The 27,224-nt window shown below is 47.1% G+C and overlaps 2 protein-coding genes across 5 annotated transcripts; one reads left to right on the plus strand and one right to left on the minus strand.

Moving 5' to 3' along the window:
* On the minus strand, positions 1–8,321 carry SAE1 (SUMO1 activating enzyme subunit 1). 3 transcript variants are annotated; one of them, XM_065044261.1, is made up of 10 exons: positions 7,956–8,321; positions 7,450–7,510; positions 6,156–6,267; positions 5,824–5,997; positions 5,322–5,464; positions 5,069–5,168; positions 3,274–3,379; positions 2,833–2,977; positions 414–483; positions 1–229 (listed from the first exon to the last, which is right to left on the minus strand). In XM_065044261.1, exons 3-10 carry the CDS (start codon positions 6,234–6,236, stop codon positions 137–139), a joined length of 912 nt encoding a protein of 303 aa, XP_064900333.1. In that variant the 5' UTR covers positions 6,237–6,267; positions 7,450–7,510; positions 7,956–8,321; the 3' UTR covers positions 1–136. The 3 variants fall into 3 exon arrangements, with proteins under 3 accessions (XP_064900333.1, XP_064900332.1, XP_064900331.1); XM_065044260.1 differs by lacking the exon at positions 7,956–8,321 and having other exon boundaries at positions 7,450–7,653; XM_065044259.1 differs by lacking the exons at positions 7,450–7,510; positions 7,956–8,321 and adding an exon at positions 7,021–7,247.
* On the plus strand, positions 7,840–27,224 carry ZC3H4 (zinc finger CCCH-type containing 4). Of its 2 annotated transcripts, none has more exons than XM_065044256.1 (14): positions 7,840–8,026; positions 12,058–12,271; positions 14,256–14,366; positions 14,515–14,737; positions 17,357–17,502; positions 17,795–17,894; positions 17,978–18,123; positions 18,238–18,351; positions 18,478–18,589; positions 19,522–19,631; positions 20,588–20,934; positions 21,120–21,430; positions 23,912–24,148; positions 24,579–27,224. In XM_065044256.1, the coding sequence occupies exons 1-14, from the start codon at positions 7,872–7,874 to the stop codon at positions 25,928–25,930; spliced, it is 3,678 nt and encodes a 1,225-aa protein (XP_064900328.1). In that variant the 5' UTR covers positions 7,840–7,871; the 3' UTR covers positions 25,931–27,224. The 2 variants fall into 2 exon arrangements, with proteins under 2 accessions (XP_064900328.1, XP_064900330.1); XM_065044258.1 differs by having other exon boundaries at positions 17,798–17,894.

The raw sequence follows: 27,224 nt of genomic DNA on the forward strand, positions 1-27,224 counted from the left end.
TTTATACAAACAACACTTTATTAACCCAACCCCCCCCTTCCCCCCCCAAGACAAACCCAGGGGTGCCGCCTGCACCCCAAACTTCACCCATTCCCTTTGGGGGGGGGGGTGTCACCCCAAAACCCCCCCCCCCGGTTCAACCGGGGCCCAAACGCTCCACGATCCCGTTGCCTTTGATACCGTCGAAGAAGAAGAAATTGTTGTGGGGGGGGTCACGCTGGGACAGGGCCTGGGGGGGGGACACCACAAACAACTCAATATCACCCCATCTGGGGGTCACCCCAAAAAATTAACCCTTAAAATCGGTTGGAAAGTGCCCAAAATGCCCCAAATTGTGGGTTTTTAGGGGGGGTGAAGCGCAAAGACCCCCCCCCCCCCCCCCCCCCCCAAATATTAACCCCCCCTTTAATTACCTTAACAACCTCCTGGCCTAAGACGCCCCCGAGCACGGCGCACACTGGAGCCATTTCGGAGAAGCAATAGCTGCAAAATATGGAATTTAATGTAAATATCAATGTTTCAGCCCAAAAATCGGTTGGATTGGTTAAAAGAGGAAAGCTGGCCACCCCCCCCAATTGGTTGTTTTGTTAAAATGTTGAATTTTTACCTCAAAATGTTGCTGGGATTGGTTAAAAGACCAAATTTTTACCTCAGAATGTTGCTGGGATTGGTTAAAAGACCAAATTTTTACCTCAAAATGCTGGTGGGTTTGGTTAAAATATCAAATTTTTACCTCAGAATTTGCTAAAATATGGATTTTTTACCTCAAAAATCCTCTGGGATTTGTTAAAATACCCAATTTTTACCTCAAAAATTCTCTGGGATTGGTTAAAATACCCAATTTTTACCTCAAAAATCCTCTGGGATTGGTTAAAACACCAAATTTTTACCTCAAAATGCTGATGGGATTGGTGAAAATGCCAAATTTTTACCTCAGAATTTGCTAAAATATGGAATTTTCACCTCAAAATCCTCTGGGATTTGTTAAAATACCCAATTTTCACCTCAAAAATCCTCTGGGATTGGTTAAAATACCCAATTTTTACCTCAAAAATCCTCTGGGATTGGTTAAAACACCAAATTTTTACCTCAAAATGCTGATGGGATTGGTGAAAATGCCAAATTTTTACCTCAGAATTTGCTAAAATATGGAATTTTCACCTCAAAAATCCTCTGGGATTTGTTAAAATACCCAATTTTCACCCCAAAAATCCTCTGGGATTGGTTAAAACACCAAATTTTTACCTCAAAATGCTGATGGGATTGGTGAAAATGCCAAATTTTTACCTCAGAATTTGCTAAAATATGAAATTTTCACCTCAAAAATCCTCTGGGATTGGTTAAAATACCCAATTTTTACCTCAAAAATCCTCTGGGATTGGTTAAAACACCAAATTTTTACCTCAAAATGCTGATGGGATTGGTGAAAATGCCAAATTTTTACCTCAGAATTTGCTAAAATATGGAATTTTCACCTCAAAATCCCCTGGGATTTGTTAAAATACCCAATTTTCACCTCAAAAATCCTCTGGGATTGGTTAAAATACCCAATTTTTACCTCAAAAATCCTCTGGGATTGGTTAAAACACCAAATTTTTACCTCAAAATGCTGATGGGATTGGTGAAAATGACGAATTTTTACCTCAGAATTTGCTAAAATATGGATTTTTTACCTCAAAAATCCTCTGGGATTTGTTAAAATACCCAATTTTTACCTCAAAAATCCTCTGGGATTGGTTAAAACACCAAATTTTTACTTCAAAATGCTGGTGGGATTGGTGAAAATGCCAAATTTTTACCTCAGAATTTGCTAAAATATGGAATTTTCACCTCAAAATCCTCTGGGATTTGTTAAAATACCCAATTTTCACCTCAAAAATCCTCTGGGATTGGTTAAAATACCCAATTTTTACCTCAAAAATCCTCTGGGATTGGTTAAAACACCAAATTTTTACCTCAAAATGCTGATGGGATTGGTGAAAATGCCAAATTTTTACCTCAGAATTTGCTAAAATATGGAATTTTCACCTCAAAAATCCTCTGGGATTGGTTAAAATAACCCATTTTTACCTCAAAAATCCTCTGGGATTGGTTAAAAGACCAAATTTTTACCTCAAAATGCTGGTGGGATTGGTGAAAATGCCAAACTTTTACCTCAGAATTTGCTAAAACATGGAATTTTCACCTCAAAATCCTCTGGGATTTGTTAAAATACCCAATTTTTCCCTCAAAAAACCTCTGGGATTGGTTAAAACACCAAATTTTTACCTCAAAATGCTGATGGTATTGGTGAAAATGCCAAATTTTTACCTCAGAACTTGCTAAAATAAGGAATTTTCACCTCAAAAATCCTCTGGGATTGGTTAAAATACCCAATTTTTACCTCAAAAATCCTCTAGGATTGGTTAAAATGCCAAATTTTTACCTCAGAATTTGCTAAAATATGGAATTTTCACCTCAAAAATCCTCTGGGATTGGTTAAAATACCCAATTTTTACCTCAAAAATCCTCTGGGATTTGTTATAACATAAAATTTTCCCCTCAAAATGCTGCTGAAATTGGTTAAAACACCAAATTTTTACCTCAAAATTTGCTGGGAGTGGTTAAAACACCCAATTTTTACCTCAAAATGCTGCTGGAATTGGTTAAAACACCAAATCTTTCCCTCCAAATTTGCTGGGATTTTTACCTCAAAAATTTACCTCAAAGAATTTTTACCTCAAAAAACTCTTGGGATTGGCTAAAATATCAACTTTTCCCCTCAAAATTTGCTTGGATTTGTTTAAAATTTACAAAATTTGGAATTATTTCCCCCAAATTTGGATTTCTCACCCGACAAATTCATCCGGCAACAAATCGGCGCCGACCCCCAGCGCGTCCAACACGTCGCGGCGCATCCGGAGCAACAATTCGGCGTCTCGGGCGTAACTTTGGGGCGAAGGATCCCGCCCGTTTTCCGCCCGAAATTTCAAAAGAACTGGGAAAAAATGAGAAAATAACGGTGTCAACCTCCAAATGGTTGAAATTTGGGTGAAAATCCATAGAAAACGGGAAAAAACAGGGAAAAACGGGGGTGGAAATCGCGCCGTGCGGCACCTCCAAGCCACCAAAATGGCGGGATTTTACCTACCGTATTTATCGTAAAACTCGCCAAATTAAAATCAAAATGATTAAAAAAATAGGGAAAATTTTGGTTTAATTCAGAATTTTGGGTGCGTACGCAAACAGAGCAAAATTTTGGGTGAAAAAAGCGGGGATTCTGGTAAAATTTACCTTGGAGGAGGAAATAATCGGGGGTGGTGCGTTTCAGAGCCGCCTTGGCCTTCTCGCCGCTCCAATCCACGGCCAGAGCGTCCTTCAGTGGGCAAAAAACCACGCGCTGTGGGGGAATTAAGCAATTAATTGGTGCTAATTACCCTCGGCGACGTTAATTTGGGTTTAACGGAGTATCCGGCGTCTGGAAAATTCGCCGGGGTGGGAATCGGCGCGATTCTCTGCTGGGTTAAGAACCGGCGGGAAGGCCGGGCCCAGAGTGCTGGTGAATAGGGCTGAGTCTAACTGGGGGACGGTCACTTGTGGGGTCCCCCAGGGGGCGCTGTTGGGTCTTTATTGATGGTTTACATGAGGGGATTGAGGCCATGATGGTGACACCAAGTTGGGACGGGGGGTCGACTGCAGAGGGATGTGGATAGGCTGGGTTTAAAAGCCCTCAGAGATCATCAAGTCCAAGCCTTGGTCCAACTCCAGTCCGTTGACTAGATCGTGGCCATGTCTAGTCTCAGTTTAACAACCTCCAGGGCTGGTGAGTCCACCCCCTCCCTGGGCAGGGCCTAAGTTCCTAATCTCCAGCCTAAGTTTAAGTTTAAGCGCCCTTATCCTATTGCGAGCTGCCCAGGAGAAGAGCCCAATCCCCACCTGGCTCTGACTTCCCTTCAGGTGGTTCTAGAGAGGGATGAGCTCACCTTTAAGCCTCTTCTCCAGACTAAACAAGCCGAGCTCCCTCAGCCTCTCCCCATAGTTCAAGTCCCTTCACCCGTCTTGTTGCTCTTCTCCGGACCCGCTCCAGCACCTCAATCTCTTTCCCGAACTGGGGGGCCCAGAACTGACCACAACACTCCAGGTGTGGCCTCACCGATGGGGAGCATCACTTCATTGTCCTGCCGACTACGCCGTTTTGGATCCAGGACAGGATCCCATTGGCCGCCTTGGCCACATTCTTGGCTCATGTTGAGCTCCAGCACCTCAATCTCTTTCCCGAACTGGGGGGCCCAGAACTGACCACAACACTCCAGGTGTGGCCTCACCGATGGGGAGCATCACTTCATTGTCCTGCCGACTACGCCGTTTTGGATCCAGGACAGGATCCCATTGGCCGTCTTGGCCACACTCTTGGCTCATGTTGAGCTCTTTCCTGAACTGGGGGGCCCAGAACTGACCACAACACTCCAGGTGCGGCCTCACCGATGGGGAGTACAGGGGAAGGATCACGTCCCTTGTCCTTCCCCAGGTCCAGATCCTTCCATCTGGATAGACTGGAAGGATGGGCCGATGAAGCTCAAAAAGGCCAAGCGGCGCGTCCCGCACTTTGGCCACAACACCCCCCTGCAGCGCCCCGGGCTGGGCACAGAGTGGCCAAAAGGGACCTGGGGGTGCTAATGGACAGGAAGCTCAACATGAGCCAAGAGTGTGGCCAAGACGGCCAATGGGATCCTGTCCTGGATCCAAAGCGGCGTAGTCGGCAGGACAATGAAGTGATGCTCCCCATCGGTGAGGCCACACCTGGAGTGTTGTGGTCAGTTCTGGGCCCCCCAGTTCAGGAAAGAGATTGAGGTGCTGGAGCGGGTCCGGAGAAGAGCAACGAGACTGGGGAAGGGACTTGAACTATGGGGAGAGGCTGAGGGAGCTCGGCTTGTTTAGTCTGGACAAGAGGCTTAAAGGTGAGCTAATCCCACTCTAGAACCACCTGAAGGGAAGTCAGAGCCAGGTGGGGGTTGGGCTCTTCTCCACAATAGGACAAAGGGGCTTAAACTTAAACTTAGGCTGGGGTTTTGGGGGCTTTTTCACTCACTTTTTTCACCATCGTGGTCTCGGATGAGTCCAATTTGGCTTTTTTGGTGTCTGGTCCGTCTTCCACGCCCGGGTTGACTTTGATGATTTTGGTTTTTTCCCTAGAGAAAAATGAAAAACTTCAAAATTGGAAAGATTTAAGATCTCAAAACGCAAATTTAAATCAAAACGATCTTTCAAATCTTGATTTAAAACCAGCAAAATTCAAATGGAAATGAAAACCAGCTCCAAAACGAACAGATTTCCCCACTCACTCCACGAACTCGTGCTCCCCCAGGTCGGCGAACATGTAACCGTGGTAGCCGAAAACGTCGCCGGTGAAGAATTTGACGCTGTTTTTGTGGCAAATCTGGTTGATTTTCACCATCACGTCGCGGGAGCAACAGGTTAAACACACCTGAGGGGGGAAATTGGGATTTTGAGCCCCTTTTAACCCCTTTTTCTGGGTTAGTTCTAGGTAGATTTGTTGTTTTATTCACATCGGGGTGCGACGTTGGGGATAATTATCAATTAATTCCTTCACCCGCCTTCATTCTGGGGATAATTAAAGGAAGCGACACGTCCCGTTTGGGGATAATTTGGGTGGAAACGACGAGGGAATTAAGTTAAAATGCACATTTTTAAAACCTGGGGACTGTCTATCCCAAGATCCGCGAGCGCGGCGCGAAAATTGGCGGCGACGGCGCGAAAATTGGGGGCGACGGCGCGAAAAACGTCCCCAAAATCCACCAATTAGGGAGGGGAACGAACACGTACGGCGTCGAATTGGGTGAAAAACTCCTCGGGTTTGCTCTCCAGGTTTTCGGGGTCGGCTTTGACGTCCACCATAGGGTTGAGGTTCTGTGCCCGCTCCAGCGATGCCTCCGCGCGGTTGCGGCCCAAGGAGCCGGCAGGGACCAAGAATTGAGCGCGCGTGTCCTCCGGAGAGACCTAATATCGGATAAAACAGTCAAATTCACCTTTTTGTGAGCTTTTCGGGGCGGGAAAAGCGACCGGGGAGGGTTAAAGTTGGAATATTTGACCCCAAAAAGGGTATTTATCCCCCCCCCAAAAAAGTGGGGAGTTTGGGAGGTTTGGAATGTCCTCACCTGTTGATGGTCCAACATGGTTAAACCTTTGACTCCCGCTAAGATGAGGTTTTTGGCCACTTCGGCTCCGAGTCCTTTCATCCCCACCAGCAGCACCCGGGACGCTCGTAACCTGTGGATAAAACGGGTTTAATGACGGTCGGAAATGAAGAAATACGGAGGGGTGGGACATTTATAGGAAAAATGAGGGGAAACACTCAGGTGGGCAATGAAACAAACAACTGGGAGCTCAAAACACTCACCCGGCTGCCAAAATATTCAGCTTAGACAACAAAACACTCCATGTTCCTATAGGACCCCCCATAAGCTCCTATAGCACCCCCCCCTAAGCTTCTATAGGGCTCCCTTACATTAGAAGGCTCCCTACACATTGCAGGGGACCCCCCCAGGCCGCTATAGGACCTGCCACAAGCTCCTATACAAACCTATAAGGTCCTAATGAGTCCCTATAGGCTCCCCCAAGCCTCTATAGGGCCCCCCAAACCCCCATAGGGCCCTCACAAGCCCCTATAGAGCCCCTCCAACTCCTATAGAGCTCTCGCAAGCCCCTACAGGGTCCCCCCCAGCTCCTATAGGGCCCTCACAAGCCCCTATAGGACACCCCAAACCCCTATAGGGCCCTCACAAGCCCCTATAGGGCTCCCCCAAGCCCCTATAGGGGCCCCACAGGCCACTGGTCCCACAGAATCACTCCTCGACCCCCTCTAGGGTCCCCCCAAAGCTTCTCCAAGGCCCAACTCTGCCTTACAGGGCCCCCAGAGGCCCCTCCAAGGCTCTATGTCCCCCACAAGCCCCAGGACGCCCAGAAGCCCCTCTAGGGTCCCGTTCTCCGGCTTCTATCGCCGCCACAACAAGTCTCACTGACCGCTTCTGGGCCTCCAGCCCCCACAGGCGGATCTGCCGGTCATATTGTGCCGCCTCCTCCTCGCTGATGCCGCCGGGGCCGCCCTCGTCTTTCTCCACCATCCCGAACCGCCGCCTCAGCCGCCTCACGGGCTCGGGGGCGGCGGGAATGGCGACAGCGCCCCCTGGCGGCCCGCGCAAAGGCAGGCGCAGCACCCGGCACCGCTCCACATCACCGCGGGGGGGGATTCACATCCCGGCACGGAAAAACCCCGCGACCCCACGCCCGCGACCCCACGGGAGAACCATCTCGAGTGGGTTTTCCAGCCGTTTTATCTCCACAGAGGGTGTTACAGCCGCGTAGCTCGGTCTGGGAACCTCCCCATGCGCGCTCAGTTGCACAACTCCCCCCCCTCTCCCTCCCACTGAAGTGGACTCGTCCTCCTCTCACCTCCTCGGCACTCTTCGGGCGTTACCGCCATCTTCCGTTCACCTTCGGCAATTTCCGCCGCCTTTCGTCGAGGAAGCGAAGGAGCACGCTCGGCTTTTTCCGTCATCATTCGACTTTTCCCCACAGCGCTCGGCTTTTCCCGACACCATTCGGCTTCTCCCGGCACCGCTCGGCTTTTCCCGACCACCGTTCGGCTTCCCCCGGCACCGCTCGGCTTTTTCCGCCACCGCTCGGCTTTTTCCGCCTATCCGTGCGGGGCGCTGCCTCGGCGCGGCTGCGTGCCGACGGGCGCCATTTTGTGTGCCTGCCCGTGGAGCGCGGAGCGGGCGGGCGGATAAGCCGGGCCTGTGCCGAGCCGACCCCCCGCGCTTGTACAGTGACTGTGCCCCCCCCACCCTGTTCGCCCCTTCCCCCTTTTGCCCATGGCCGTGGAGAGCCCGAGTGTCCCCCCAGCCGCCGCCGCTTCCCCCCCCAGCCCGCACTCCACCCCCCCTTCTCCGTCCTACCACCACCACGACAGCGGCAGCTGCAGCCTCCCCCGGCCGCCGCTCCAACACCACCACGGCCCGGACGAAAGGTCCAGTAACCGCCTCTTCCCGAGAGCACCTTCTCTGTCTGTCTGTTTGTCTGTCTGTCCGGCTCGCCGGACCAGGTTTGGGGAGGGGAGGAGGGGGGGGCGGTGGGGGACGCGGTGAGGGGAGGGGGGGGGGGGGGGGTCGCTGAGGGGATGGGGGGGGCAAGGCCTGAGGTGAGCCAGGGCGCAGGCCTAAGGCGGGCAGGGGGGGTTAGGCCCGGCTTTGGGGAGGAGGGGGGGGGGTAAGCGGGCCCTGAGCGGGGGGTTGTGAGGAGGAGGAGGTTAGAGGCAGGAACAGCGGGGGATTTTGGGGGGGGGGGGGTCCCTGTTTAGAGGAGGAAGAAGGAGCCGCGGCCTTGGGAAGGGCCTGAGGGCAGCGCAGTGTCATGGCGGGGGGGGGGGAATGAGGGGAATTCTGACAGGAAAAAAGCTCTGGGAGAGGCCGGGGGGGGCTTTTAGTTATTTTGGGGGGGGGTCTTAGTTACTTTTGCGGGGTCTTAGCGTTTGGGTGGCTCTTAGTTGCTTTTGGGGGCTGTTAGTTGGTTTTGGGGTGTCTTGGTGGGGGGGGCTTTTAGTTGCTTATTTTTTTGAGGGCTCCTTAATGAGGTCATTAATGACGTTCTCTTGGCCTCATTAACGTCCCCTTTTTGTTTTGCTGCTTGAAAAATTATGGCTAATTTGGGGGTGAAAAGAGGGAGCGTAGGAGGGGTTTTGGGGTGAAATATTCTCCCCCCCTTAGGGAAAAGCTCATTTCTAGTCATATTACAAAGTTTAAAATATATATATATCTCCAAAAAACCCCCTTTTCTCTCATGAAATGTATATAAAGCACTTCTCCCCCCTTTCCTTTGAACAACTTGAGCTTGTTTCCTTTAATTTCTTCCCCTAGTTTAAATCATCCAGTCAGAAAAGAGAAATAAACAGGTTTAGAGTGTATATTTGTTGAAATATATGAAATATAAGAGGGAGAGCAGGTGTGAAGCGCAGGGAGCTGCTTTAATGCATTAGCGGCTTTGTCTCTGAGGAGGTTTTTGTTTGTTGGGTTGGTAAGTAAGTTGTTTTATTAACTAATTCAATTAGTTGTTTTCCTGCCTTCCCCCCCCCCCCCACACACACACTTTCCCGCCACTGAAATGGTTTGAATTGTGGAAAAACGGCACGAAACGTTTAAAAAAACACCCAAAAGTGTTGGAAAAGCACATGATTTACCCCCCCCACCCCGATCTCTTGTGATTTTCCAGGTTGAATCCGCCCCCCCCCCCCAAAAAAAACCTCCATGTGACCCCACGTTAGGAGCCGCTTTTAGGCCACAAACTCCCAACCGTGTGTGTCGTTGACGGGCAAAGCGAATCTGCCCAGAAAAACACCATAAAAACCAAGTTTAAACACTCCAAAGTGTGTAAAAAAAGAGACAAAAAGGTGGCAAAAAAGCACCGTTTTCCCCAAATCTCACACATTTTTCCCCCCGTCGCCATGGTAGGTGTTTCTTCCCCCACCCCCCCATCCAATTAGTTGAATTATTTGATGAGGTTTTGACAAATCCACACATTTTCCCCCTTTTTTTTCACCCGTTTGACGTTATTCTGAGGTGGAAATATAGTAATAATGATGTTTTCTATAAGCACGTCAATACCATTGTTGCTTTTTCCCTCTTTAATCCCTAAAAAAAGGGTCTAAACATCCCTTTAAGCTGTAAAATAACACTTGTTATAGGTAATTAGAAGCCTTATTGTTAATGATCTAATTGAATTCACATCAAATAACATCCAGTGATGCTTTTGATGCCTTTTTATTTGCTCACTGTTTATGACGTGACTTAAATACGCGGCTTAAATTTGCCGCTAAATCATCACATTTGGGTCTTTTTCCCCCTTTTTCCATCGAAAATCCACTTCAAACTGTATTTAATTCAGAAAGTGGGGCCTTGTCATGTCAATTTGCCCCTATAATGTGTGAAATTAGTGACTTTATGCTGATTTACTAAATACGTGTTGGGCCGAGGCTCCTTGAGTTAAGCTCGGCTTTGTTAGGCCGGCCTAACGCAAAACCCACAGCCCAGCGGCAGGAATTGAGGCGTTTACTCCAAACGATGCTTAAAAATTGGGGTAATTCAACCTCTTTCCAAAGCTTTTCTCAATTAATAAAGCAAATTTATTATCGTAAAAATAATAAATGGGCAAAAAATGCCCTAAAACCCCAAAATTCCACTTAAAATCAGCGCAACATCGCGCCCTATAGGTTGGGTTTCAATCCCATAATAGTTATTTTGACCCAGAATTCGAGCCGAAATTTGGATTTTTTACATCTTTTTGATCCTTTTCCCCCGTCATCGCGACTTAATTATCGCTAATTAAAGTGTTAACGAGTCGCGTTCGTCCTCCCCAACCACCGAGGGCTTTGGGGAGGAAACCGTTCTCATTTATGACCTTTAAAATTGGGATTTGCACCATTTTTCACCATTAAAATTTGAATTTCAACCTCTAAACCTTTAAAATCTGAATTTCCACCAATTTTCACCTTTAAAATTTTGATTTCCACCAATTTTCACCTTTAAAATTTTGATTTCCACCAATTTTCACCATTAAAATTTGAATTGCAACCTCTAAACCTTTAAAATTTGAATTTCCACCAATTTTCACTCTTAAAATCTGAATTTCCACCAATTTTCACTCTTAAAATTTTGATTTCCACCAATTTTCACCATTAAAATTTGAATTTCCACCAATTTTCCCCTTTAAAATTTGAATTTCCACCAATTTTCCCCTTTAAAATTTGAATTTCCACCACTTTTCACCTTTAAAATTTGAATTTCCACCAATTTTCACTTTTAAAATTTTGATTTTGACCAATTTTCACAATTAAAATTTGAATTTCAACCTCTAAACATTTAAAATTTGGATTTCCACCAATTCTCACCTTTAAAATCTGAATTTCCACCAATTTTCACCTTTAAATTTAAAGTTTCACCTTTAAATTTTGATTTCCACCAATTTTCACCTTGAAAATTTTGACTTCGACCAATTTTCACCATTAAAATTTGAATTTCAACCTCTAAACCTTTAAAATCTGAATTTCACCAATTTTCACCTTTAAAATTTAATTTTCAACTTCTAAACCTTTAAAATTTAAATGTCCACCAATTTTCACCTTTAAAATTGGGATTTCCACCAATTTTTGCCCTTAAAATTTTGATTTTCGCCAATTTTCACCATTAAAATTTGGATTTCCACCAATTTTCACCGTTACAATTTAAATTTCAACCAATTTCCACCTTTAACATTTGAATTTCCACCTCACCTTTAAAATTTGAATTTCCCCCAATTTTCACCTTAAAATTTCAATTTCAACCAATTTCCACCTTGAAAATTTGAATTTCAACCTCTAAACCTTTAAAATTTGAATTTCCACCCATTTTCACCTTTAAAATTTCAATCTCTAAACCTTTAAAATTCGGATTTTGACCAATTTTCACCTTGAAAATTTGAATTTCAACCTTTAAACCTCTAAAATTTGAATTCCCACCAATTTTCACCTTCAAAATTTGGATTTGCACCCATTTTTGCCTTTAAAATTTAAATTTCCACCTCACATTTAAAATTTTAATTTTCACCTCACCTTTAAAATTTTAATTTCCATCAATTTTTGCCTTAAAATTTCAATTTCAACCAATTTCCACCTTGAAAATTTGAATTTTAGTGTCTAAAATTTAAAATTCATATTTCCACCAATTTTCGCCTTTAAAATTTGAATCTCCACCAATTTTCACCTTTAAAATTCAAATTTCAACCAATTCCCCCCTTTAAAATTTGAATTTTCACCTGACCTTTAAATTTCCATTTCCACCAGTTTTCACCTTTAACTTTGAATTTAAACATCTAAACCTTGAAAATTTGGATTTCCACCCATTTTCACCTTTGAAATTGGAATTTCCACCCATTTTCACCTTTAAAATTTCAATTTCTGCCAGTTTTCGCCGTTCAAATTTGCATTTCCTCCATAATAGCTGGAGCTCAATGTATGTTTGCCCATTGCAGGGAGGATGGGGAGCTGGAGGAGGGCGAGCTGGAGGACGACGGGGGGGACGAGGCGCAGGAGCCGCCGCGGGCGCGGGCGCGCAGGGACAAGGGTGACAAGCACCCCAGCGAGTCGGACGAGGAGAAGAGCCACCGGCGGCTCAAGCGCAAGCGGCGCAAGGAGCGCGAGAAGGAGAAGAGGAGGGCCAAGAAGAAGCGCAAATCCAAGCACAAGGTGAGGGGGGGATTCGATGCGTTCATTAGGATAATTAAGCCGGGCTTAAATTTTTAAGACAGGTTTAAATTTTCGCTAAGCCGGGCTTCAATTTTCGCTAAGCCGGGCTTAAATTTTCCTTAAGCCAGGCTTAAATTTCCTTGAGCCAGGCTTAGATTTTTAAGTTGGGCTTAAATGTTCGTTAAGACGGGCTTAAGTTTTTAAGCCAGGCGTAAGTTTTTGGTAAGCTGGGCTTAAATTTTCACTAAGCTGGGCTTTTTAAGCCAGGCTTAAATTTTTGTTAAGCCGAGCTTAAATTTTTAAGACAGGTTTAAATTTTCATTAAGCTGGGCTTAAATTTTCCTTAAGCCAGGCTTAAATTTTCCTTGAGCCAGGCTTAGATTTTTAAGTTGGGCTTAAATGTTCGTTAAGCCGGGCTTAAATTTTTAAGCCAGGCTTAAGTTTTTGGTAAGCTGGGCTTAAATTTTCATTAAGCTGGGCTTTTTAAGCCAGGCTTAAATTTTTGTTAAGCCGAGCTTAAATTTTTAAGACAGGTTTAAATTTTCATTAAGCTGGGCTTAAATTTTCCTTAAGCCAGGCTTAAATTTTCCTTGAGCCAGGCTTAGATTTTTAAGTTGGGCTTAAATGTTCGTTAAGCCGGGCTTAAATTTTTAAGCCAGGCTTAAGTTTTTGGTAAGCTGGGCTTAAATTTTCATTAAGCTGGGCTTTTTAAGCCAGGCTTAAATTTTTGTTAAGCCGAGCTTAAATTTTTAAGACAGGTTTAAATTTTCATTAAGCCGGGCTTAAATTTTCGCTAAGCCAGGCTTAAATTTTCCTTGAGCCAGGCTTAGATTTTTAAGTTGGGCTTAAATGTTCGTTAAGCCGGGCTTAAATTTTTAAGCCAGGCTTAAGTTTTTGTTAAGCTGGGCTTAAATTTTCATTAAGCCGGGCGTAAATTTTTAAGTCGCTCCAGTGTTCAAAAAGGGCAGGAAGGAGGAGCCGGGGAACTCTAGAGTGCTCAGCCTCACCTGCACCCCTGGGAGGGTCCAACCCCAGGTTCCGGTATAAGTTGGGGTGACCTATCGGAGAGCAGCGGAGGGGAAAGGGACCTGGGGGTCCTGGGGACAGCAGGGTGACCATGAGCCAGCACTGTGCCCTTGTGGCCAGGAAGCCAGTGGGACCTAGGGGGGATTAGAAGGGGGTGGTCAGTAGGTCAGAGAGGTTCTCCTGCCCCTCTACTCTGTCCTTGAGAAAGGGTTTAGTTCGGATACTATCAGGATATACTTTCGGATCGTATATATATATATATATAATATATACACCCTGAGAATGGCTGATCTGGGAAGCTAAGCAGGGTTGGGCCCGGTCAGCACTTGGATGGGAGACCTTGTGGCCAGGAAGCCAATGGGTCCTGGGGGGGATTAGAAGGGGTGGTCAGTAGGTCAGAGAGGTTCTCCTGCCCCTCTGTGTGAGACCACACCTGGAATATTGTGTCCAGCTGTGGCCCCTCAGTTCCAGCAGCACAGGGAACTGCTGCAGAGAGTCCAGCGCAGCCACCAAGATGCTGAAGGGAGTGGAGCATCTCCCGTGTGAGGAAAGGCTGAGGGAGCTGGGGCTCTGGAGCTGGACAAGAGGACACTGAGGGGTGATTAATTAACAGTGATCAATATGGAAAGGGGGAGTGTCAGGAGGATGGAGCCAGGCTCTTCTGGGTGACAACCAGTGACAGGACAAGGGGTAACGGGTTCAAACTGAACACAAGAGGTTCCACTTAAATTTGGGAAGAAATGTCTTCTCAATGGGGGTGCCAGAGCCTGGCCCAGGCTGCCCAGGGGGGTTGTGGAGTCTCCTTCTCTGCAGACATTCCAACCCGCCTGGACACCTTCCTGTGTAACCTCATCTGGGTGTTCCTGCTCCATGGGGGGATTGAACTGGATGAGCTTGCCAGGGCCCTTCCAACCCGTGCAATAACACCAAAAAGCTGACCCGTGTGCTCTCCCTGCAGCGTCACGCGTCTTCCAGCGACGATTTCTCCGATTACAGCGACGACTCCGACTTCAGTCCCGGAGAAAAGAGCCATCGGAAATACCGCGAGTACAGCCCCCCGTACTCCTCCGTGAGTGTCAAACCTCCACCCCCTTGGCATTTAGTGGTTTGAAATGTTTAAAATTTAATAATTATTTGAAATTTAGCGTTTTGAAACATTCACGGCGCTCTTCGCCTCGTCCCATAAACCCCTCGCTGACCTCTCCCTTTGCCCCCAGTCCCACCAGCAATACCCGTCCTCTCACGCCGCTCCCGTGCAAAAGAAGAGCTACTCCAAAGCGGAAAACAAGAATTACGGCGCCTACGAGGATTACGAGAACGAGGAGTACGTGCCGTACGAGGGGGAGGAGGAGGAAGATATGGGAAAAGAAGATTACGACGATTTCGCCAAAGAGTTAAATCAGTATCGGAGAGCCAAGGAAGGTTCTCACCGCGGACGGGGTAAGGCTGAAGTTTGGCTTTTATACTGTTCAACGCGCGTAGCGCGGGGAATAAGCAGGAGGAATTACAAACCTGTGTTAGGGCAGGAAAATGTGACCTGGTGGCAATTATGGAGACATGGGACGGCACACATGGCTGGAATGTGGTCACGGATGGCTACGTTCTTTTCAGGAAAGACAAGCCGGCCAGTTGTGGTGTTGGAGTCGCTCTATACGTGAGCGAGCAACTGCAATGTATTGCGAATTGAGACGTGGATGAGGATTTGAGAGTTTATGGTGTGGCCAGGAAGCCAATGGGACCTGGGGGGGACTAGAAGGGGTGGTCAGTAGGTCAGAGAGGTTCTCCTGCCCCTCTACTCTGCTCTGGAAAAGGGGTTTAGTTCGGATACTATCAGGATATACTTTGGGATCGTATATATATATATATAATATATACAGCCTGAGAATGGCTGATCTGGGAAGCTAAGCAGGGTCGGGCCCGGTCAGTGCTTGGATGGGGAACCTTGTGGCCAGGAAGCCAATGGGACCTGGGGGGGATTAGAAGGGGTGGTCAGTAGGTCAGAGAGGTTCTCCTGCCCCTTATATATATATATATGTATATGTATATATATATATATATATTTCTATAATATATATGCAGTCATAGCACCCTGAGAATGGCTGATCTGGGAAGCTAAGCAGGGTCGGGCCCGGTCAGCACTTGGATGGGAGACCTTGTGGCCAGGAAGCCAATGGGACCTGGGGGGGATTAGAAGGGGGTGGTCAGTAGGTCAGAGAGGTTCTCCTGCCCCTCTGCTCTGCCCTTGGAGTAAGAGTTTAGTTCGGATACCATCAGGATATACTTGGGGAACCTATATATATAATATATGCAGCCACACCGCCCTGAGAATACCCCATCTCATCTTATCTGGGAAGCTAAGCAGGGTCGGCCCCGGTCAGTACTTGGATGGGAGACCTTGTGGCCAGGAAGCCAATGGGACCTGGGGGGGATTAGAAGGGGGTGGTCAGTAGGTCAGAGAGGTTCTTCTGCCCCTCTGCTCTGCCCTTGAAAAAGGGTTTAGTTCGGATACTATCAAACTATACTTGGGGATCATATGTATATAAAATACATAGCCATAGCACCCTGAGAATGGCTGATCTGGGAAGCTAAGCAGGGTCGGGCCCGGTCAGGACTTGGATGGGAGACCTTGTGGCCAGGAAGCCAATGGGACCTGGGGGGGATTAGAAGGGGGTGGTCAGTAGGTCAGAGAGGTTCTCCTGCTCCTCTGCTCTGCCCTTGGAGTAAGAGTTTAGTTTGGATACCATCAGGATATACTTGGGGAACCTATATATATAATATATGCAGCCACACCGCCCTGAGAATACCCCATCTCATCTTATCTGGGAAGCTAAGCAGGGTCGGCCCCGGTCAGTACTTGGATGGGAGACCTTGTGGCCAGGAAGCCAATGGGACCTGGGGGGGATTAGAAGGGGGTGGTCAGTAGGTCAGAGAGGTTCTTCTGCCCCTCTGCTCTGCCCTTGAAAAAGGGTTTAGTTCGGATACTATCAAACTATACTTGGGGATCATATGTATATAAAATACATAGCCATAGCACCCTGAGAATGGCTGATCTGGGAAGCTAAGCAGGGTCGGGCCCGGTCAGCACTTGGATGGGAGACCTTGTGGCCAGGAAGCCAATGGGACCTGGGGGGGATTAGAAGGGGGTGGTCAGTAGGTCAGAGAGGTTCTCCTGCTCCTCTGCTCTGCCCTTGGAGTAAGAGTTTAGTTTGGATACCATCAGGATATACTTGGGGAACCTATATATATAATATATGCAGCCACATCGCCCTGAGAATGCTCCATCTCATCTGATCTGGGAAGCTAAGCAGGGTTGGGCCTGGTCAGTGCTTGGATGGGAGACCTTGTGGCCAGGAAGCCAATGGGATTGGGGGGGGTTAGAAGGGGGTGGTCAGTAGGTCAGAGAGGTTCTCCTGCCCCTCTACTCTGCCCTTGAAAAAGGGTTTAGTTCGGATACTATCAAACTATACTTGGGGATCATATGTATATAAAATACATACAGCCATAGCACCCTGAGAATGGCTGATCTGGGAAGCTAAGCAGGGTCGGGCCCGGTCAGCACTTGGATGGGAGACCTTGTGGCCAGGAAGCCAATGGGACCTGGGGGGGATTAGAAGGGGGTGGTCAGTAGGTCAGAGAGGTTCTCCTGCCCCTCTACTCTGCCCTTGAGAAAGGGTTTAGTTCGGATACTATCAGGATATATAGATAGATATAGAAGATATACAGCCATAGCACCCTGAGAATGGCTGATCTGGGAAGCTAAGCAGGGTCAGGCCCGGTCAGCACTTGGATGGGAGACCAGCTGGGTCCAGAGAGATTCTCCTACCCCTCTGCCCTGGTGAGACCACACCTGGAATATTGTGTCCAGTTGTGCCCCCTCAGTTCCAGTTCCATTCTGTGATGCTTATTTTTCTAAAATATTTAAAATTTTTGATGGCTAAAAGGGTGTTTTTTCCTGTTTCCCACCCCAGGGGCAAAGTTGAGCCCCCTGGGGGTAATTTCACATTCTAAAGCTGAGTCTTAATTGTTAATCTTTACCATTTTCTCCAATTTTTGCCCCAGGTGGCCGGGGCCGGGGCCGCGGGTACCGAGGCCGCGGTGGCCGAGGCGGGATGAGGGGGGGCCGCGGGATGGGCCGAGGCAATCGGGGCCGAGGCCGAAGCGACCGCCCCGAGGACGAGGAGGAAATGTATGAGGAGGAGATGGAAGTAAGTCCCGACAAAACCCTCTTGATTTTTACAATCCTATTTATTTCAAGCTCAATTTTGTTATTATTTAATTGCGCTTTCGTTATTATTGAGGATAATTACGGTCGTTGTTATGATGGTTATTATAGTAACCATTAAAGCCATAAGTGCGCAGTATTAATTATTATAGTTATAACGTTGTCGCTTTTACTTCATTCTTAGGATACTCTTTAATTTCAAGTAATATTTATTGTTGTTACGGGAGCTGCGTTTCGTTCCCCCCATTGTTAAAAGCGCCGATTTGTCTCGTTAGCAGTATTGCGATAACGAGGAGCCCGTCGGCGACGACGACTACGACGATTATTCCAAAGAGCTGAACCAATATCGGAGGAGCAAGGAAAACCGCGGACGGGGTGAGCGGGAGGAGCAGAAATAAGGAGCAGAATTAATAAATGAATGATATTAATAATAATAATAAATTAATGTGTATTTTTAGGTTTAAATCGCGGCCGTGGCCGCGGCCCCCGAGGCCGAGGAAATAAAGGGATGGGCAGAGGCCGCGGCAGAGGTGGGAACCGGAGTGGGATGGGCAAAGGAGGCGGGATGAACGATGACGACGATTATTATGACGACGACATGGGCGTAAGTTGGAGTTTTATTTAGGCAGGAGTGAAAAAAAAAGTCACGTTTTACCCAGAAATCCCCTCAAAATTAATATTATTCCCTATTTTTTGTTCTCTAACGTGCTGCGGCCAGGAGGGCGGAGGGGGCGGAAATTACCGGCGCAACGACCACGACAAACCCCACCAGCAGTCGGACAAGAAAGGAAAAGTCATCTGCAAATACTTTGTGGAAGGAAGATGCACTTGGGTAAGGGAAAAATTCAAACCTATTTCTATAAATCACTTCCTATGCGCACGGAAGAGTCAGATCTGGGTTTTAACCCAACGTCGTTGGCGCTCCCGCCCGCTCAAATATCGTCTCGTTTCTCCCCAGGGCGACCACTGCAATTTCAGCCACGACATCGAATTACCCAAGAAACGGGAACTCTGCAAATTCTACATCACCGGCTACTGCGCCAGGGCCGAAAACTGCCCCTACATGCACGATATCCTTTGGGGTTTGATCGTTTTTGTTAAGCCGGGCTTAAATTTTCCTTAAGCCCGGCTTAAATTTTTAAGACGGGTTTAAATTTTCATTAAGCCGGGCTTAAATTTTCGCTAAGACAGGCTTAAATTTTCCTTAAGACAGGCTTAGATTTTTAAGCTGGGCTTAAATTTTCGTTAAGCCAGGCTTAAATCTTTAAGCCAGGCTTAAGTTTTTGTTAAGCTGGGCTTAAATTTTCATTAACTTGGGCTTTTTAAGCCAGGTTCAAATTTTCATTAAGTTTGGCTTTTTAAGCCAGGCTTAAATTTTCGTTAAGCCGGGCTTAAATTTTTAAGCCAGACTTAAATATTTGTTAAGCCGGGCTTAAATTTTTGTTAAGTCGGGCTTAAATTTTTAAGCCAGGCTTTAATTTTTGTCAAGCCGGGCTTACATTTTCGTCAGGCTGGGCTTAAATTTTCATTAAACCGGGCTTAAATTTTCGTTAAACCGGGCTTAAATTTTCATTAAGCCGGGCTTAAATTTTTGTTAAGTTGGGCTTAAATTTTCATTAAGCTGGGCTTACATTTTCGTTAAGGCGGGCTTAGATTTTTAAGCCAGACTTAAATTTTCGTTAAGCCAGGCTTAGATTTTTAAGCCAGACTTAAATTTTTAAGCCGGGCTTAAATTTTCATTAAAATATTCCACGTTAAGAGCCGTATTTGGAATCATAAACCAATTATGAACCCGCTCTGGCTATGGAAAGAAATTGGATCCATTGATTTGTGGCGTTTCTGGCCACAACGGTTTGATTTTAGCGTCGTAAGCATTAAAATCTGAGGCTTTAAGTGCCGTATTTCAAATTATAAAGGAGGTATAAAGCTCAAGAGCTTCTCTGGCTGTGGGAAAAACTGAGACTAATTAATTCTGGGGTGTTTTTTCCTTAACAAAACCAACGGGATTTCCCGTGCAAGCTGTTCCACACCACAGGCAACTGCATCAATGGCGACGACTGCATGTTCTCGCACGACCCGCTGACCGACGAGACGCGGGAGCTTCTCGACAAGGTATGGGGCCGTTTGCCCTTAGTGCCGCCATTTTGAGCCCTGAGGTGATCCTAGTGCCATTCTGACCCTGAGATGACGTCACCATTTTGGGCCCTGAGGTGATTCTGGCGCCATTTTGACCCTGAGGTGATTCTGGCGCCATTTTGGTCCCGTGAGGTGATTCTGGCGCCATTTTGGCCCTGAGGTGATTCTGGCGCCATTTTGACCCTGAGGTGATTCTGGCGCCATTTTGGCCCTGAGGTGATTCTGGCGCCATTTTGACCCTGAGGTGATTCTGGCGCCATTTTCTCCCGTGAGGTGATTCTGGCGCCATTTTCTCCCGTGAGGTGATTCTGGCGCCATTTTCTCCCGTGAGGTGATTCTGGCGCCATTTTGTCCTGGGAGGTGATTCTGGCGCCATTTTGACCCTGAGGTGATTCTGGCGCCATTTTGACCCTGAGGTGATTCTGGCGCCATTTTGACCCTGAGGTGATTCTGGCGCCATTTTGGGCCCTGAGGTGATTCTGGTGCCATTTTGACCCTGAGGTGATTCTGGTGCCATTTTGACCCTGAGGTGATTCTGGTGCCATTTTGACCCTGAGGTGATTCTGGTGCCATTTTGACCCTGAGGTGATTCTGGCACCATTTTGACCCTGAGGTGATTCTGGCGCCATTTTGTTCCTGAGGTGATTCTGGCGCCATTTTGTCCCGTGAGGTGATTCTGGCGTCATTTTGACCCTGAGGTGATTCTGGCGCCATTTTGAGCCCTGAGGTGATTTGGCGCCATTTTGTCCCTGAGGTGATTCTGGCGCCATTTTGACCCTGAGGTGATTCTGGCGCCATTTTGACCCTGAGGTGATTCTGGCGCCATTTTGACCCTGAGGCGACATCACCATTTTGAGCCCTGAGGTGATTCTGGCGCCATTTTGCCCCCCGAGGTGACTCTGGTGCCTTTAGCCGATCCATTTCTCCCACAGATGCTGGCAGACGACGCCGAAGCCGGCGCCGAGGATGAAAAAGAAGTAGAAGAGCTTAAAAAACAAGGAATCAACCCTCTTCCCAAACCTCCTCCTGGCGTGGGGCTGCTCCCCACACCCCCCCGCCCCCCGGGCCCCCCGGCGCCCACGTCCCCAAACGGCGGCCGCCCCATCCCGGGGGGTCCCCCTGTCCCCCCGCCGCCGATGCCGCCGCCGGGGCCGCAGATGCCGCCGCCGATGCACGAGCCGTTATCACCGCAACAACAAGACATGTACAAGAAAATCCCCTCGTTGTTCGAGATCGTCGTCCGACCCACCGGCCAGTTGGCGGAAAAATTGGGCGTCAGGTGTGTGCCACGTTTTTGGGTCTTAATAAGTTGTATTTGCCCATTTTTCCCTTTTTTACTCCATTTTTTTAGGCTTGTGCACCTCAGAAAATCCTTTTTCTGCTCGTCCAGCACACGTAAAATTTGATTTTTATCCTTTTCTTCTTTATTTAAATTCAATCTTCTCTTGATTTTATGTCTTCCAGGCACCCTGGTCCACCCCCACCCAGGTTCCCCGGGCCGGGGGGCCCCCCCGGGCCAATGCCGGGCACCATGCACCCCGACATGCACCCCGACATGCACCCCGATATGCACCCCGACATGCACCCCGACATGCCCATGGGCCCGGGAATGGCTCCCGGCCCCCCCATGGGCCCCCCCATGATGCCGTATGGCCCCGACGACTCCCCCCACCCGGCCATGATGCCGCCCGGCCCGCCCCCCCAGGGCTTCTATGACAACTTCTACCAGCAGCCCGAGGGGCTGGACATGGAGCACGGCATGATGGGAGAGCCGGGTACGAACCCCTTCCTTTCCAGTCGTTTTGAAGGGTTTTGATTAGAAGGGGGTGGTCAGTAGGTCAGAGACGTTCTCCTGCCCTTCACGTATATATATGTATTTATATGTCTATAATACATACAGCCATAGCACCCTGGGAATGGCTGATCTGGGAAGCTAAGCAGGGTCGGGCCCGGTCAGCACTTGGATGGGAGACCTTGTGGCCAGGAAGCCAATGGGACCTGGGGGGGATTAGAAGGGGGTGGTCAGTAGGTCAGAAAGGTTCTCCTGCCCCTCTACTCTGCCCTTGAAAAGAGGGTTTAGTTCAGATACTATCACAATATATTTGGGGATCATATACATATGATATATACACTCATAGCACCCTGGGAATGGCTGATCTGGGAAGCTAAGCAGGGTCAGGTCCGGTCAGTACTTGGATGGGAGACCTTGTGGCCAGGAAGCCAATGGGACCTGGGGGGGGTTAGAAGGGGGTGGTCAGTAGGTCAGAGAGGTTCTCCTGCCCCTCTACTCTGCCCTTGAAAAAGGATTAAGTTCAGATACCATCAGGATATATTTGGGGATCGTATATATATATAATATATACAGCCATAGCACCCTGAGAATGGCTGATCTGGGAAGCTAAGCAGGGTCGGCCCCGGTCAGCACTTGGATGGGAGACCTTGTGGCCAGGAAGCCAATGGGACCTGGTGGGGATTAGAAGGGGTGGTCAGTAGGTCAGAGAGGTTCTCATGGCCCTCTACTCTGCCCTTGAAAAGAGGGTTTAGTTCAGATACTATCACAATATATTTGGGGATCATATACATATGATATATATACTCATAGCACCCTGGGAATGGCTGATCTGGGAAGCTAAGCAGGGTCGGGCCCGGTCAGTACTTGGATGGGAGACCTTGTGGCCAGGAAGCCAATGGGACCTGGGGGGGATTAGAAGGGGGTGGTCAGTAGGTCAGAGAGGTTCTCCTGCCCCTGTACTCTGCTCTTGAAAAGGGGTTGAGTTCAGATACTATCAGGATATATAGATAGATATAGAAGATATACAGCCATAGCACCCTGAGAATGGCTGGTCTGGGAAGCTAAGCAGGGTCGGGCCCGGTCAGGACTTGGATGGGAGACCAGCTGGGAATAGCGGGGGCTGTGGGCTGAGCCAGCACTGGGCCCTTGTGGCCAGGAAGCCAATGGGACCTGGGGGGGGTTAGAAGGGGTGGTCAGCAGGTCAGAGAGGTTCTCATGGCCCTCACATATATATATATATTTATATATATATAAAACATACAGTACATACACCCTGAGAGTGGCTGATCTGGGAAGCTAAGCAGGGTCGGGCCCGGTCAGGACTTGGATGGGAGACCTTGTGGGTCCAGAGAGGTTCTCCTGCCCCTCTGCTGTGATTCAAATATTTCTTAAATATATTTGGAAATTTCAAATAATTTGGAATATTTTGGTAATTTTACCTTTGCATATTTTGGCAATTTTCTTTTAAAATCTATTTGGACTCTTATCTTCACTTTTGAAATTTTACCATTGAATGGTTTTGAAGTTTTATCTTTGAGTATTTTCAGCTGTTTTTTGCAAATATTCCCACGACAAATTTACCAATTTTTTTCAAAATCTCCAATTTTTTCAAAATTTCCAATTTTTTCAAAATTTTCAAATTTTCAAATTTTCAAAATTTTCAAATTTTCCAAATTTCCAAAATTTCCAAATTTCCAAATTTTTCCAATTTTCCAAAATCTCAATATTTTCCAAAATCTCAAAAATTTCCATATTTTCAAAATTTTCCAAATTTTCAAAATTTCCAAAAATTCCAAAAGTTCCAAAATTTCAAATTTTCAAAATTTTCCAAATTTCCAATATTTCAAAAATGTTCAGAATTTTCAAATTTTCCAAAATTTCCAATCTTTCCAATTTTCCCATTTTTTTGAAAATTTCCAAAATATCCAAATTTCCCAAATTTTTTCAAATTTTCCAAAATTTCCAAATTTTCCAATTTTTCCAATTTTTCAAAATTTTCCAAAATTTCCAAGATTTCCAAATTTTCCAATTTTCCAAAATTTTCCAAAATTTTCCAAAATTTCCAAATTTTCCAAAATTTCCAAATTTCCAAATTTTCCAAAATTTCCAAACTTTCCAATTTTTCCAATTTTTCAAAATTTCCAAAACATCCTAATTTTCCAAAATTTCCCAAATTTTCCAAAATTTTCAAATTTTCCAATTTTTCCAATTTTCCAAAATTTTCCAAAATTTCCAATTTTCCAAAATTTCCAAATTTTCCAAAATTTCCAAAATATCCAAATTTTCCAAAATTTTTCAAAATTTTCAAATTTTTCCAAAATTCAAAATTTTCCAAAATTTTCCAAAATTTCAAAATTTCCAAAATTTTCCAAAATTTCCAAAATTTCCACATTTTCCTGAGACCACTTTTCCAATCTTTCCCCGCTCTTACTGCCTATTTTAAGCTCTCCCTTCACCCCCCCAGACGACTACGGCCCCTATGAGGAGCTCCCCCCTCCGCCCTCCGACATGTTCACCGAGTCGCCTCTGGAACGCGAGGCCCTTTGCGAGACCCCCGGGGCGGCCGCCGCGCCGCCCGCGCTGCCCGACTTCCTGCCCTCGGCGCAGCGCGCGCTCTTCCTGCGCATCCAGCACAAGCAGCACGAGGACGACGAGCGCGCCCGCCGCCTGGACGCCAAGCAGGACCGCGACAACGAGGAAGGCGAGTGGCCCCAAAAATACCCTTTTCCCACTCAAAAACGCAACGCCGGGCGGTTTAGACCCACCCGGGGGTACGGTTGTTAAAAAGAGCGAAAAACGGAGCGTTTTGAGTGTATTTTTAGGGAAAAATTGGGCGCTGGAACACAAGAAATAGAGCGTTGGGTGAATTTGGAGCAAGGAGGCGAGAAATTGAAGGAGATTGGGGGGAAATCGGTGTCTGGAGGAAAAGAGGTTCATGTCCTTTTGGTTTTTTAGGGTGAAAAACGAGCCGTGGGGAGGGCGAGGGTGTCGCAACGGCCCCGTTTTGGGCAGAAATCGCGGGTATTTGTGCCGCGTTGAGTAGCGAGGGGCTCAAGGCCGCGTTTTGGGGCTGGTTTATTGTTGTTCCCTCTTTAATTTCCGTTTCTCGCCGTGGTTTTTTGCCTCTTCAGGTGACACCGGCAACTGGTATTCGAGCGATGAAGACGACGGCGGCAGCAGCGTCACCTCCATCCTCAAGAGCCTCCGCCAACAAAGCTCCGGTCGCCCCCCATCGGAACCCGGCCCCCCATCCGGCGTCACCGACCCCCGCCTCCAAAAACCCGCCCGGCCCGCCGACCCGCGTCTCCGGGACCCCCGTCTTTCCCGAAACCCCGATCTCTGCGCCGATTCCAGCCCCACCGACCCGCGCTTGGCGCGCCACGTTCCCCCGTCCATCCCCAAAGCCGAAATCGCTCATCCCGCCGCCGCGGGGGCACCGAAACCCCCTTTGCTCCCCGACGAAGAGGACGGCGAGCGCGTTCTACGCGACAAACCCCTCCCCATCCCGCTGGATCCTCTCCCGCCTCATTCCCTGCGCGACCCGCGCTCGCAACTCCAACAATTCAGCCACATCAAAAAAGACGTCGTCCTCCACAAACCCAATTTCGCCCGCATGATTCTTTGGAGCCCGGAGGATTTAATTCCCCTCCCCGTCCCCAAACAGGAATTCATCCCCGTTCCGCCCGCTCTTCAATCCCCGGCTCTTGATCCGCGGCTCAACCGCCCCCAACCGGGACTTTGCGACCCCAGGCAGAGAGCGGGGACGCCCACGGGCGACGCCGGATCCTCATCGGGCCTCCCCGATTTCGAGCTCCTTTCCAGGATTTTAAAGACTGTCAACGCCGCCGGCGGCCCGAGCGACAAACCCAGCGACCCCCGGACGCGCAAACCCCCCTCCGATCCGCGCTTGCAAAAATCGGCGGAAACGGGCGTTTCTAGAATCCCCAAACCCACCGAAACGGCGTCTCCGGGCGAATCGGCTCCGGCGATCGCTCCTTACGACCCGCGTTTGTTAACGAGTAAAAGCAGCGGGCAGAGCAGCGTCCTGAGCGCCATCAGTTTGTACGACCCCAGGACTCCGAATTCGGGCGTTAAACCTTCGGATTCGCCCGGCGACGCCAACTCCAAATCGGATTCGGCCAAAAGCGCCGCCAAACCCAAGGAGCCGCTTTTCCCCCGTCGCTCGGCGTTGGATCAACCCGAACCGGATAAGAACAACGCGGAATCCGCCACGGACAGGTACAATAGTTACAACCGCCCGCGGCCTAAAGCGAGCGCCGTCGCCCCCGCGCAGGAGGGCGCCCCCCAACCCGGCGTCCACAACCTCCCGGTGCCGCCGGTTTATGGGCTGGTGAAACCCGGCGCCAAAACGGGGTCGGGGAGCCCGTTTGCCGGGAACAGCCCCGCGCGGGACGAGGACGCGGCCTCGCTCAAGGACGTCTTCAAGGGCTTCGATCCCACCGCTTCGCCCTTCTGTCAGTAGGGCCGCGGAATTTGGGGACGAATCGGGGGGGAAAAGAGACAAGAAATGTGTTAAAAATGGTGGGAAGACGTGAGAAATATGTGGTGAAAAGCCGCGAATATCGGGTGAAAATTAATCCCGTGAAACCCAAAAATAGGCGTTAAAAAGGCCAAAAAATGGGGTGGAAATGAGCGAACGTGCCGTAAAAATAAATGTGGTGAAGCCTGAAAAATAGGCGTTAAAAATGTGGAAAGATCGGGGGGGAAATGAGCGGATATGTGGTAAAAGAAATGTGGGAAATATACGTTAAAAAGGAAGGAAAATGGGGTGGAAATGAGGCGATATGGGGTAAAAATAAATGTGGTGAGACGTGGAAAATATACGTTAGGAATGTAAGAAAATGGGGTGAAAATGGGTGAATATACGGTAAAAATAAATAGGGGGAAAGGTGGAAAATAGACGTTGGAAAGGAAGAAAAATGGGGTGAAAATGAGGGAATATATGGGGAAAATAATTACGGTACAACCCCCAAAATATCTGAAAATCAACGGGATCTGGTAAAATTTTTCCCCAAAATAGCCATAAAAATGACCACAAAAAACAACATGAAAAGTGAAAAATTGGGTTAAAAGTGAAAAATTGGGTTAAAATGAAAAATCTGGTTAAAAGTGAAAAATTTGGTTAAAATGAAAAATTGGGTTAAAAATTAAAAATTTGGTTAAAATGAAAAATTGGGTTAAAAATTAAAAATTTGGTTAAAATGAAAAACTGAGTTAAAAATTAAAAATTTGGTTAAAATGAAAAATTTGGTTAAAAGTGAAAAGTTTGGTTAAAAATTTGGTTAAAAGTGAAAAATTTGGTTAAAAATTTGGTTAAAATGAAAAATTTGGTTAAAATAAAAAATTTGGTTAGAAATTTGGTTAAAAGTGAAATTTGGTTAAAAATTTGGTTAAAATGAAAAATTTGGTTAAAAATTAAAAATTTGGTTAAAGATGAAAAATTTGGTTAAAATTAAAAATTTGGTTAAAAATTAAAAATTTGGTTTAAATGAAAAATTTGGTTAAAAATGAAAAATTTGGTTAAAATGAAAAATTTGGTTAAAAACTAAAAATTTGGTTAAAAATTAAAAATTTGGTTTAAATGAAAAATTTGGTTAAAAATTAAAAATTTGGTTAAAATGAAAAATTTGGTTAAAAAATTAAAAATTTGGTAAAAAATTAAAAAATTGGTTAAAAATTAAAAATTTGGTAAAAACCAAAAATTATAAAAACCCTAAAATTCCATTAAATACGGCAAAAACGACCAAAAAAATTAA

This window comes from Columba livia, chromosome 34 (genome assembly GCF_036013475.1).
Source record: "Columba livia isolate bColLiv1 breed racing homer chromosome 34, bColLiv1.pat.W.v2, whole genome shotgun sequence".
Lineage (NCBI taxonomy): Eukaryota > Metazoa > Chordata > Aves > Columbiformes > Columbidae > Columba > Columba livia.

What these genes read in the sequence shown, in the direction of transcription:
- SAE1 (XM_065044259.1), bottom strand. Translation starts at nt 7,121, where the DNA reads ATGGTGGAGAAAGACGAGGGCGGCCCCGGCGGCATCAGCGAGGAGGAG. An exon ending in CCATGTTGGACCATCAACAG is followed by an intron (nt 5,998 to 6,155) that starts GTGAGGACATTC and finishes ATCCGATATTAG; the next exon opens with GTCTCTCCGGAGGACACGCG. An exon ending in GGGGAGCACGAGTTCGTGGA is followed by an intron (nt 5,169 to 5,321) that starts GTGAGTGGGGAA and finishes ATTTTTCTCTAG; the next exon opens with GGAAAAAACCAAAATCATCA.
- ZC3H4 (XM_065044256.1), top strand. Translation starts at nt 7,872, where the DNA reads ATGGCCGTGGAGAGCCCGAGTGTCCCCCCAGCCGCCGCCGCTTCCCCC. An exon ending in CAAGGAAAACCGCGGACGGG is followed by an intron (nt 17,895 to 17,977) that starts GTGAGCGGGAGG and finishes GTGTATTTTTAG; the next exon opens with GTTTAAATCGCGGCCGTGGC. An exon ending in TGGAAGGAAGATGCACTTGG is followed by an intron (nt 18,352 to 18,477) that starts GTAAGGGAAAAA and finishes GTTTCTCCCCAG; the next exon opens with GGCGACCACTGCAATTTCAG.